This window comes from Hyla sarda, chromosome 1 (genome assembly GCF_029499605.1).
Source record: "Hyla sarda isolate aHylSar1 chromosome 1, aHylSar1.hap1, whole genome shotgun sequence".
NCBI classification, from domain to species: Eukaryota; Metazoa; Chordata; class Amphibia; order Anura; family Hylidae; genus Hyla; species Hyla sarda.
The window spans coordinates 319509408-319522769 of NC_079189.1; the positions used below are offsets into that span (position 1 = coordinate 319509408).

General features: G+C 45.0%; 1 protein-coding gene across 2 annotated transcripts in view; it reads left to right on the forward strand.

The window, feature by feature from the left end:
- CORO2A (coronin 2A) overlaps positions 1-13362 on the forward strand; it is a 179944-nt gene that overhangs the window by 110410 nt on the left and 56172 nt on the right. For both annotated transcript variants that reach the window (XM_056518821.1, XM_056518831.1), the window contains exon 3: positions 2190-2306. In XM_056518821.1, the coding sequence (XP_056374796.1) occupies positions 2190-2306 (117 nt within the window). The remainder of the gene's footprint in view (positions 1-2189; positions 2307-13362) is intronic.

Here is a 13362-nt window from a genome sequence, read left to right on the forward strand (position 1 = left end):
TATCTTCACCGGGGGTGCCTCTTCTCCGTGCTGCGGGCCCGGAATAGAGGCGTTGCCTTGACGATGACGCAGAAGGACGTTGGTAATGAACGTACCTCTGCGTCGTCGTCAAGGCAACGTGACTATTCTGGGGCCGGGCCCGAAGTGCGGAGAAGAGGCCTCCCCAGTGAAGATAGCAGCCCGGAACCACTATCCCACCGGACGACCTCCCCACCGGACAGTCCTGCAGCACCGGACCAGCGCCGAGCGGAGGCGAGTACTGTACAGAACTAAAGGGGGTGAGAGGGGGCTGGATGATGTCGAAGGCCGCAGTGGTCTTCAACCTGCGGACCTCCAGAGGTTTCAAAACTACAACTCCCAGCAAGCTCGGACAGCCGATGGCTGCCCGGGCTTGCTGGGAGTTGTAGTTTTTAAACCTCTGGAGGTCCGCAGGTTGAAGACCACTGAGGGTGGAGAGTTCACTCGAGTATAAGCCGAGGGGGGTGTTTTCAGCACGAAAAATCGTGCTGAAAACTCGGCTTATACTCGAGTATATACGGTAGATATTATTTTTCTTGATTAATTTTATAGACAGACGCTGAATCATTTTTCTTTATTTCTAATGTTTCTATTTTCTGATTGTAATATTTTTTTTTTTTTTGGAGGGGGGCTGCCATTTTTTTTGTGAGAGCTGCTTTATAGCAGGACCCATGGATCATAGACAATTATAGATAGGACCTGTCCCAAGAGACACTACTGGGCAATCTCCATGACCTTCTCAGAGATCATTCTATAGGGAGGGGGTGCTGTTCTCTACTGTAAATGGTGGTGGTTACAGTGTTATCTATACACTGGAGTCACCTTTCATTGTACTCCTGAGAAGAAAGGCATTACTGGGAAATGATCTGTACAGAACAGGAAGTCTCAGCTTAGTTTAAGCCTTCGTTTTAGATTCTAAACTGCAAGATTTCAGGATTATTGTAAAATATAGATATTAAAATGGAAAATTAGAAAAAGTATCACCAATAATTTTCCGAAAAATATGATTAACAAAAAACATGATTTAAACAATGGATCACTTCTGATGACACATTTTCTGTAAGCAGCAAGTGAACAGGCAACTCCTATCAACCTTAGATAGCCGGTGCCGGTCTGGAGGAGACTGCAGTGTAAGACCTATCGTAACAGCAGAGTAGTGAGTGCAGCTCTGGAGGTGACAGAAGGATAATTCAGGATATAATAGCAGAATAGTGACTGCAGCTCTGGAGATGACTAGAGTATAAGATATGATGTAAGAGCAGAATAGTGAGTGCAGCTCTGGAGGTAACAGGAGGATAACACATGAGCTAACAGTAGAATAATGACTGCAGCTATGGAGGTGACTGAAGGATAGGGCATAATGTAACAGTGGAATAGTGTTGCAGCTGTCGAAGCAGGGCTGCCTTCAGGGGGGGCACAGCCAGTTCACCCCCGTTGCCGCAACTGCAGCTCAGAACACTAATAGCGTACATAATGTACGTACAGTAACTTAGACTTGCGCTGCAGGCCCCGTGATGATGTCATTTCATTGATCCTTTTCTTGAGGACCTATCTAGGGGCATTACCTTATGGGGGAACTACCTACCTGGGGTACTTTAGCTGTGCAAGTGCGCCAACATTTCTGATGGCAACCCTGTCTGGAGGTGACTGGGGCATAAAGCATGATGTAACAGCAGAATAGTGAGTACAGTTCTGGAGGAGTGTGGAGAATAAGACATAATGTAACAGCAAAATAGTGAGTGCACACACACCTAACTCTCGGTCTTCTTCCTCCCTTCTTCCCTGTGCAGTAAGGCTTAAGGACCTGCCGGTCATTTGACTCAGGTCCTTAAGCACTCTCCTCTTAATGAACAGGGGGAGTTCCTGCACAGAAGTAAGATATATGAGGTTGCCCCCCCTACCTCTGTCCTATTTGCTTCCCTCCAGCACTAGATGTTATAAGATTAGGCAGCATGTAAACTGGAGGTCTGTATATAACAATATATATATATATATATATATATATATATATATATATATATATATATATAATATGGTTATGAATTTATCATGTGCGACTTGGGGAAAAGTTGCAACAAAAAAAACATATATATGTCCTATAACCACCATCCTTGATAAATTCCCCTCATATTATTTGCACGTGGTTATAAATTTTGTGTTTTTGTTTGAAGTCAGGAAAGCTCGATCCTCATTATCCTAAAGTTTCTGGTCACAGAGGAAATGTGCTGGACATCAAGTGGAACCCCTTTGATGACTACGTCATTGCTTCCTGTTCTGAAGATGCTTCTGTAAGTTCATAAGAGGTTAGATTTTAATATTAATAACATTATCTTATCTAATGTGGTCTCAGAAGATGTTGAAATGCAGCCACATTTTATTCATTCTAAACCCTAGGTTATCATGAAAGCAACTGATAATTCTGTGAATGACTAGTATACTATATTGTTTTTTCTAAAGGAAAAGTTTTGACAACTATTTTATCCCTGCTAATCATTGAAATATTTTACTGTAAAACTGAAGTTAGGAATTTATTTCAAGTTCAAGAGATCATTGTAGAAGGTATAATACAAAGCAATATAAGTTATTTATTATAGGAATATTGCCATGAAATGTCTGCAATGTTATTTCCTGCATAATTGCCATTGCTATATTTATATACATTAAAAGAAAATCTAAATGGCTACTGTTACATACAAGCCACAGTCAGGAAAAGTCACTTTGTTTTCTAAAAAATTGTATTTGCTCTTGTGAGTCCTTGTTCATGACTTGTGTATTCAGAGAAAACTATGAGTAAAAATTATTTTTAAAAGGAAATCTGTCATCTGTTTCACCTGCACTAACCTTTCGGTACAGACAGGTAGTGCAGATGACAATGATGCTTACCTGGACCCGCTCTGTGCTGCGGTTCTCCGGCTATCCATTTCGGTATCTTCCGCTCTGGGCCTGACTTGGAGCACAGGCTGAGCTTAGTGACGTCTCTGCTGGGTCCCGCTGCTAGCAAACAGAAGCGATGATGTCCCTAAGCTCCGCCCTTGCTCTAAGTTGGGCCTGGAGCAGAAGATACCGAAGAGGATAGCCAGAAAACCAGAGCACAGAGCGGGACCAGGTACTTGTTGTCATCAGTGTCACCTGCACTACCTGTCTGTACCAACAGGTTAGTGCAGGTAAAACTGATGACAGATTTCCTTTTAATCACCTGATAAAATGGCTAGTTGTGTTATGTTGCTCTGATCTTAAGTGGAAATATAGAGAAAAAACTCTTTCTTTCTATGTCTTCACAATAATTTATACAAATATCCCTTACATGGAATCCAAATTCCTGCGCCAATACAGACATTACTGTACGGGGTGATTTAAAAAGGATGGTGCAGAGTAATAGCCTTCATATTCATAATTCAACTGTATTAACATGAAAAGACACACTTTCAAAGTGATTTCCATTTATGACATAGCAGATGCCTAGGTGGTAGGTAAGTTCTGTCCAGGTGTGTATCAGCATGTCCTCAGAAATAGACTCAACAGTTTCAGTGATTAGTCTTTGATAATTTTTTTTAAAAGTATTTATCTATTAAAGTATTGTTTTACATAAAATAAACCGCACAATAAGGTGCAACACATAACAAGTGCCTCTGTAGGTCCACAGGTCAACTCCAACAGTATGACAGGGAGAAAATAACAGGAGTGGCAATCATGCTAATAAGAAAAGGGCATCCCCAGTACCATCCAGAGAAGCCCCCATCTATGACTCTTATACAAGACTTGGTACAACAGGACATATTTATTTACCAAGTTTAGCCAGCGAGACAAAGGCGGAGAGGAGGTATCCTTCCACTCCATCACCACCACCTTACGGGCACAGAACAGCAAGAAACGGATCAATAAATTTCATTCAGGACTCCCAACAAGCACACCACCGGGGTAAGCAGGAAGGGGAAATCCAAATTATCGGCCAAAAACCCCATTACTTCCCTCCAGAAAGAGGCAATAACCGGACACTCCCAAACCATATGCGAAAAGGTACCAACATCCATAGATCAGCAGAAACATAAATCTGACGGGGAAACCCCTATACACTTCAGCTTAGCAGGGGTATAATATAACCTTAAAAACATACCGAGACTGAATTAACATATAACTAATGACTACTGTGGAGTAATACGAGCCTTCAACTTCCTTCCACTGGCACTCACACAAATCAGGAACATCAGCCACCCATTTATGATAAGCGTTATAAAACGGGCTAGGTCCCAGTGTCTGGAAGAGAGCATAGGACTGAGTAAGGGGTTTAGAAAAATCCGTGGTGCCCAGAAGAATCTCCACATCAGAAAAAGCAAGAGTAAATGTCAGGGAGCCAAATTGTGCTGGGCCACATGCCTCAGCTGAAGATACTTATAAAAGGCACTTACAGGGATGCCATAACGTTCTTTCATTTCCATGAAGGACAAGAAGACCTAATCCTCTCGGAACAAATGAATCACAAATTTGACTCCATGAGAACCCCAGAAGCTGGCTTCCTGTAACCCATGTAGGTGAGTTAAATGAACATTCCCCCACAAGGGTGCCCTAGGAGACACCATAGGCTGTGGGAACTTGCTCGACACCACGGACCACACTTTAGCTATAGTTTTCAGGGGAAGAAGATAAGAAGAGAGAGAACGATACCAGTATAGCGAGTTAGTGAGAGCGTCATAGGAGCCCATAAGTGCCCCAGCCAAGGCAGTCGTCGAGTTTGACAGATCCAGGTCAATCCACCATGCTGCATAGACCAACTGAGAGGAAAGAAAATAGTTATATACACAGGGGTGTGAAAATTTTATAAAAAAAACTACTTGTCCACGGGACTAACATGGAGCAAAATCTACTTGTCCCTCATGATGATCCACTTGTCCGGCCAATTTTCACTTTTACGCTCTGATTTTTTCCTCCTCGCCCTATAATAGCCATAACTACCTACTATAAGGATACATTTTAATTTTTCAATAACCTATTCTCCAAACCAAAAAATATATATTAGGTGAAGTGAAATTGGAATAGTAAAAGATAATTTTGCAGATTTGGTGGTTTTTCTTTTCTGCTCCATTTACCTTGTGGTTGAGTTAACATGTTAGTTTTATACTTTAGGCGCCTGATTACAGCGATACCAGATTTGTATCGTTTACGTCATGTTTTACTAATTCTGAACTTTTTCAAATTTTTTTAATTGCCATTTTTTAACCCCTGTAGCTTTATTTTTTTTCCGCATACCAGGCTGTATGAGGGCTAATTTTTTGCGCCATAATCTGTTTTTTTGTATCGGTACCATTTTGGTATTGATCTGACTTTTTAAGTGCTTTTTAACTTTTTTTTCTGGGATATTATAAAAATTGCAAATCTGTGGTTTGGTATTTTTTTTACATTTACCGTACGGGATACATAATGTTATATTTTAATAGGCTGTACAATTACGCACGAAGCGATACCAAATATGTTTATTTTTATTATGTTTACATGTTTTTATATAGGAAAAGGGGGTGATTTGAACTTTTAACATAGAAGGGGTTAATGCAGCGGTCTTCAAAATTTGGCCCTCCAGATGTTGCAAAACTACAACTCCCAGCATGCCTGGACAGCCAACAGCTGTCCTGGCATGCTGGGAATTGTAGTTTTGTAACATCTGGAGGGGAACAGTTTGAAGACCACTGGGTTAATGTGTGTCTTTCAAACTTTTATTAAAACTTTTTTTTTTTTTTACACTTTATTAGATTTATAGGAGGAATCATTAGATTCCTCATACAGATGAATAGAGTTCTATTGAACTCCATTGATCTGTGTGCTCTGTGATCCATTGATAGAGCCTGGTCCAGCCAGGATCTATCAATGACAGAGCGGGACAGCAGGAAGCAGAGGTAAGCCCTCCGGCTACCTCTATAGTGGATCTCCCCCCGCGATCGCGCTGCGGGGGGGTGATGATGATGAGATAGGGGTTCCCAATAGGTGTACAGGCCCCCAGATATATATGACCCCTAGGGCTGGGCGGTATACCTGTTCATACCGAATAATGGTATGTTTTTTTTTATATAAACGTGCATTTTCGCCGCCCGCACATAAGGATAATAGGGCATCTTCTATGTGCTGGGACCTGTGTGTCACAGTGGGGGAGTGAGCTGTGACACTCTGTGCAACCAGTATACCGCTGTTTCTAGAAACCAGGGAGCCTCCAGCTGTTGCAAAACTACAACTCCCAGCATGTCCAGACAGCCATTGGCTGTCCGAGCATGCTGGGAGTTGTAGTTTTGCAACAGCTGGAGGCACCCTGGTTGGGAAACACTTATCTATACTATATACTACTATATAGTCCAACATGTTGCTGGGAGTTGTAGTTTTGCAACAGCTGGAGGCACCCTGCTTGGGAAACACTGTGCAGCCAGTATACCGCTGTTTCTCCAACCAGGAAGCCTCCAGCTGTTGCAAAACTACAACTCCCAGCATGCCCAGACAGCCATTGGCTGTCCGAGCATGCTGGGAGTTGTAGTTTTGCAACAGCTGGCGCCCCACCTGATAAAGAGATAGGGGTTCCCAATTGGTGTACAGGCCCCCAGATATACATGATCACCCAGGTAGGGTTCCTATTTAAACAAGCATACCCCCTTACAAAAATATCTCTATGGATGTTTTACACTTACTGCTGCCTGTAAAGATCGCAGGACCTTACTTTCGGGCCGGGGGATCCACGATGCACGATGCGCGGGTCGGGGGTTGCACGATGCGCGGGCCGGGGGATGCGCGGGCCGGGGATGCACGATGCGCGCGTCAGGTGACGTCATCCCAGGCGCCGCACGGGACGTCAGCGTCACGCCCCTGCCTATGCGTCCCGGCGTCCTGGAAGGAGGCCGCAGGTACAATACAAACGCTGCACACATTTTTCAAATTCCTCTGGCATTTAGAGCTGCTTGCCCGAAGCCGGGCTAAATGCCGGAAGAATCCACCTGCCCAGCGCCCAAAACTGCATGTCCCGGGCGTCGGGCGATATCATTTCCACATCCCTGATACATCGGGAGCAGCTAAACCACCATGCCGTTTAGGAGCCTGAAGGAGGGCCCAACCGAGTCAGGGAGACTTTCCCTGCCAATAGAAGGATCCCAGAGCATCACACAGTTTATTAAAATGTTTCTTAGGGGGAACCACAGGAGCCAGATGAAAGAGATAATGGAATTTAGGTAGGTAAATCATTTTAAAAATATTAATTCTTCCAGCTAGGGAGAGGGGGACGGAGGACCAGGCATGTAATCGATCCACTGTAGAAATCAGGAGCGGGTCTAAATTCAGGGACATATAATCAACCAGAGATGCAGTAACCTCCACCTCAAGATACCTAACGCTGGAAACCATTTGTACCCCCGCTGAAGGAGAAGAGGGAAGTGGAACGTCAGGTGAAAATGACATGAGAGGATTTAGCCCAATTTACCCGTAATCCTAATACAGTGGTCCCTCAAGTTACAATATTAATCTTTTCCAGGACGACCATTGTATGTTGAAACCATTGTTTGCTGATACCATAACTCTATGAAAACCAGGTAATTGGTTCTGAAGCCCCAAAATGTCATCCAAAAAATTGTAAAAGTGAGGACTAAAGGAAACTAAGTGGATAACTAATACAGATAAAGCAAGTCCTTACATAGAAAAGTAAGAAGATCTGCTGGAAGCTGAAAATCACTGTCTATGTAGAGGACAGGATCTTCTTCAGGGTCCTGTACAGTACACACATGTCCTAGAAAAGTAAAATAGAGCTGCCCCCACCTGGAGCAGCTAGCCCTGGCACAGGTAAAGAGAAGTACAGAACATGTAGTACCAACCTGTACTGTAGGGGGCGCTACAGGACAGCCAGTCAGTGCATACACTTTAGAAATACAGGGGTTTTACCAGTGAAATGCCCATTCCGATTGGTCAGTTCTTACAGTCATTGACAAGTTTCACAGATCTGGACTGTCCGTAGCATTATATGTTGAGTCTGATTTCAAGTTACAATGGTCAGAAAAGACCATTGTATGTTGAAAATATTGTATGTTGAGGCCATTGTAAATTGAGGGATCACTGTATAGAGCTAAACCAATCAAGTAGGTCAATCAGAGAAACAAGGGAACTTCCTGCATCTGCTAAGTATACTTGTGTGTCATCTGCATAAAGGGACTCTTTCTAGACAATGTAACCTCTGGGAATACCACAGATAGTGGGGTCTCTCGTTGAGCTGCCAATGGCTCAATCGCAAACGCGCAAAATGGAATGGTAAATAATAGGCACCCTTGCTTTGTGCAAAAACAAGCCCTCATACAACAAGCGGACCCAGGCACGCCCAAGACCTCCCAGAGATACGGCCACAATACAGAATCAAAAGCTTTATAGATATCTAGACTAACCACCACCCCAGTAGAAAAGCCATCCCCCACTGAAGCAATATTAAGCTGTAGGCGTTTCATGTTAACATCAGTAGCCCTACCCGGCCTGAACCCGGTTTGGTCTGGATGAATGATAGAGCCAATAACCCCACATAGGTGAGTAGCCAGTATTTTCTCAAAGATCCTAATATCAACATTCAAAAGGGAAATAGGTCTGTAGGAATCAGGTAGCAACAGATTTTTCCCTGGCTTGGGGAGTACCACTATCAAAGCATCAAGCATAGAGTCCGGAAAAGTGTCAGCCTCTGCCACAGATTGAAACAATTGAAGAGTATAGGGGCTAAACTCTCCTCATTCATCCTATACCAATCAACCATCAACTCATCTAAACCCGGTGTCTTCCCAGAGGGAAGATCCTTAATAGCCTGTGCCACCTCCTCCAGCGTAAAAGGGGTATCGAAAGCCTCTGCCTGAGCACTACTAAGCTTCGGAAGGGCTAGGTCCTGCAGAAAAAACAGAAGTTCCCCCTGACAAGGTCTAGAAGGAGCAGAATATAAGGAGGAGTAGAAATCCCTAAAAACAGTTAATTAATTGAGGTTCAGACAATATAGAACCATCCTTACCTTAATACAAGGAATAGAAGTGGCAGGGCAACTAGCCTTTTATAAGTATGCTAGAAGCTTCCCATTCTTATCCCCAAATGCAAAGAGTGCCGCTTCACTATCTACCAACCTCAATTGAACCCTATCCTTCTGGACAACCAACAGAGACCTCTGCGCTTTAGCCCACGCCCTTTCACTATCCGGAGTAGGATCTTTAATATAAGCCGCCTCTAAAGCACTAACTTCATGTACCAACTTAGTCTCTGTGGCCAACCTGAGCTTCCGCAGACCCGCTACCCCTGCTTTAAAAGCACCCCTAATTGTAGCTTTGTAAGCATCCCACTGAATGAGGGGATCGGGATACGAAGTATTATGCTCCCAGTACTCAGTATGGGCAACCTTCAAAGCCTCCACCACCGCCTCAGCCTGTAGCCAACCCGGGTGCATGCACCAAATACGGGAAGGGGGACTAGGACCCAGATTGAGAACTACCAATATAGCAGAGTGGTCTGAGATCTGCTAATGGTGTAGGAAACATCTCTTACCGCCTGGAGGAGATCCTCTGACACCAGAGCAAAATCAATGCGAGAGAAGGATCTATGGGCAGCAGAGTAGAAGGAGAAAGACCCAACGCCATGCGCCAGATATTAAAAGATGAGGAGTCACGGTCAATAGCAGTGGTACGATTGTGCTGAGAATCTGGAACAACATTGAAATCTCCCACAAGTAAAACAGGATCAGAGGGAAAAGACAAAAGTTTGTTAGTAATTGACTCCCAAGACAGAGACCTGAAATGGAGGAGGAACATACACAAAAACGAGAACAAAGGAAAAAGAGCCCATAGCACAATGCAGTATCACAAACCTCACAAGCTACTTTGGAAACCACCAATGGCAGGGACTTAGTAACTAAAATCGAGACTTCCTGGCATAATTAAGTATGAGGCATGGTATCCCTATGCTATCCACGCCCTCTTCAGTGAAAGCACCTTCTGGCCTGTGATGTGAGTCTCCAGCAAGCAAATAATGTTTTAAACTTGGAGTTAAGCCCCCAAACATTCCAGCTAATAACTTTTAAGGTCCCCATCACTAGACGCAGCCAGATATATGAACAGTAGGAAATAAGGGAAGACCAGAAGGAGGAAGGACTGAGCACCAGGACCACACACACCACTCGCATACCACAAAAAGACAAACTGCTCACAAACATCAAACAGAAAAACAAAAACAACAAAAGGTAAAACAGAACAATCCCAATAGTTCCTTGTCTAACACTAAATGGGACATAGTAACTACTATCCCCTAACACTGTGCAGACCTATACCCAAAAAATACAACTACTGCGGAGCGTTCACAAAATGCCAAGCAACCTAACAAAGGAAAAACAATACCTAAACAGAGCACTCCCGCTACCCCACCCACAGTAAATCGGCCAGTAACAAGAAAGCACCCAGGGGAATCCTAAGGAGAACCGGAACCTATGGAGTCCCCAACAATCTAACTCCCTTCCGCTATCTAAAACCAAAGAAACATAGTGAGAGGAGTTATGTGCAGGGCAGTCTATGAAAGTTCAGTCCGGATGTCTAACAGGAGGTGCAGCATCCACCCAGTGAAGAGCGTCCATCAGGGAGGTGAAGAACTTAGAAGTTCCATCTACCACTCGCAGGCGAGCAGGATAAAGCATGGAATAGCGATAACCTTTGGCACGTAGCTTCGACCGGACCTCGGTAAACTGCACCCTTTGCTTGCGGAGCTTCACAGAAGTCAGGATAAAAGGATACTCTGCTCCCTTCATAAATGACCTCCCCCTTAATTCTGACAGCTTGCAAAATAGCATCTCTATCCTTGAAGTGGAGAAGCTTGGCCAGAAAAGGACATGGAGGTCTAGCCGTGACTCTGTGCACTCGTTTAACTGAGAAGTATGGAGAGAAAGTGTCCACTGGAAGGAGATCTTTGGTCCACATTTCAAGGAAGAGCACCAGATCATTCCCCTCCACTTTTTCAGGAAGGCTCACCAGGCAGATATTGTTGCGCCGCAGGTGATTCTCCATATCATCCAACCGACTCAGAACTCCCATCACCTGGCGCTGTAGTGAGTGCACCCTGTCCGGCAAAGGATGAAGAGTATCTTCCACCATAGAGACTCTACGTTCCACTTCTTCAGTGTGCTCATGGATCTTCTGGGTATGATGGCACAAAATAGCGAATCCGTGACGCAATTCATCAACTTTCGTCACCATGATGGATTGACAGGAAGTAAAAGCAGACAACAATTTGAAAACCGCTGATCCAGAGCAGCTGCATCATAAACAGGTCTTTCAGAGGATAGGCTCTGTTGAGAAGCCGGAGAGCCTCCAGCAAGGCTAAAGGTGCAACTGGAGAGGCACCCCCATGTCCGTCTGGAGGTCTTGAAAACTGGTTCAGCACCTTCGCCGCGTGCACAGATACTTTAGTAGCAAGCGGGGTCTGAGCTCCAGAATCCTGATGAGAAGGGCCACAGGATTGAGAGGATCCATCATCAGAGGAGGCATCCTCATCCGAGGTCTGCCTGGAGGCATCAGCATTCTGTGTGGATTTCCTATGGCCACATTTACCACGGGAGCCACCAATGACTAACAGGGCACACTGAGCAGGTAGAAAGTCACTAGTATGAAAGTCCCAGAAGCACTGCACTCCCTTGATGAAATTAAGTATTGTCTGTAGCAATTGGGGAAGGCACCACCAGTCCCAGCTATCACTCAGGTCTCTTTCAGGGTACTCAGTCAGCAATGCCAGTAGCAGACCAGGTGGGGAGGAAGCATGCACAGGACAGTCCAAGGAGATAACCTCGTGATGCAGGCCAGACAGCAGAAAGTAGCCGGACAGCAGGGCCAGAAAGGGTTAATAATGTCAGCCCACAGCAAGCAGGATGCCCTCAGCACTTTGTCCCACAGGAGGCTGTGCAGCAGGGGACAACACTCACAAGCCCCTTCACTACCTCCCCTGCCAGCTGCCACGGGAGTAACCACAGCAACCAGCTAGGCCCCGCCCACATAGGCTAAAGATGTCGCCCAGCTCCAGGACGGCCAGAGACCCAGAGTCCAACACTGCCAGTAGGAGGGACTGCCCCACCACTTCCACAGCTCAGGACCTGGAGGATGGCAGCACCGGACCTCACCGCACTGAAGTCTCTCCTCGCCACGCTGCCTGGGACCCGAATCCACAGGCCCACGGAAGCAGATTGCCCCCGTGACCGCAGCTGCCGACGGGACCGAAACAACCAGCTCCTTGCAGACTCCCCCGGCGTTCGGCTGCCCACCGGCAACAGACCAGCACGGCAGGGTGAGTATTAAACAGGGTTAATTCACCAGGGTAGCGGGAGCTCCTGGGGAATGCAACCGCTCACTCTGGCATTCAGGCCACGTCCCCCTCATTAGTCCTTGATAAGGCCCCACAGAAAGAAGGGTTCTAGATCTGGCGAACATGGAGGCAAGTGCAACATTGGTGAATCGTTGTTTCAATTGTGGCTGATCCAGTGTTTTTGTGGAGGTACAATCCTGCTGGTAGATTTGGCAGATCTTCCTATATCTTTGGCATAAACCTTTCCTTTAACATGTTCAAGTAGAAGTGGCTAATGAGTATCCTCTGTAGAAAAGAATGGATGATATCACATTTTCAATTTAGCTTTTGAAAATGGAATGTGATTGGTTGTTATGAGTAACTTAACCAGTTTTGCCTTGACTTCGTCACGGGCTATTTACCACTGATGTTACTTTAACTACAGGCCTTTACAACAAAAAAAAAGGTACAAAAGTAATCACCCTGTATTATGGTGGTTTTCATTTTCTTTTAAACATACATTTAAGGGATTTCTTATCTGGCCATTTAGGTCGTATCCAAAAGCTGTCCCAGGGGGACCTGCACCTTTCTCAAGCTTGAAGGGGTACTCCGTGGAACTAAAACCATAGCCCATCCTTTCCCTCTCACCAAGCTATTTATTTGTCTAAATATCATTAATTAGCTATATAGAGCAGTTTCCCTCTTTCAACTTTCACTTACATGCAGGAAGTGAGAGAAAGACGTCATTATCCAATCCACCTTGTCTCTTTGCAAAGCCCTCACTGATTCTAGCCACCACCCTCCAGGAAGACAAACATCACGTGATTTATGTCTTCTCTGGCTTCACAGCCACACCTCCCCCTCCCTGTGTGAGAACCTTGCTTGCGTCTCCTGTTAAGATTCTCAGTCACAACTCAGAACATAATGCTGCTCTTTGCCTGCTGTAGATCTAATCACTGACTGCTGCATTTAGCGCATATCATGATTTATTGCTGGGGGGGAAGGATAGTTTGAAAAAACATGTACAGTGTGTGTTGCTCACTGTGTGTCTAC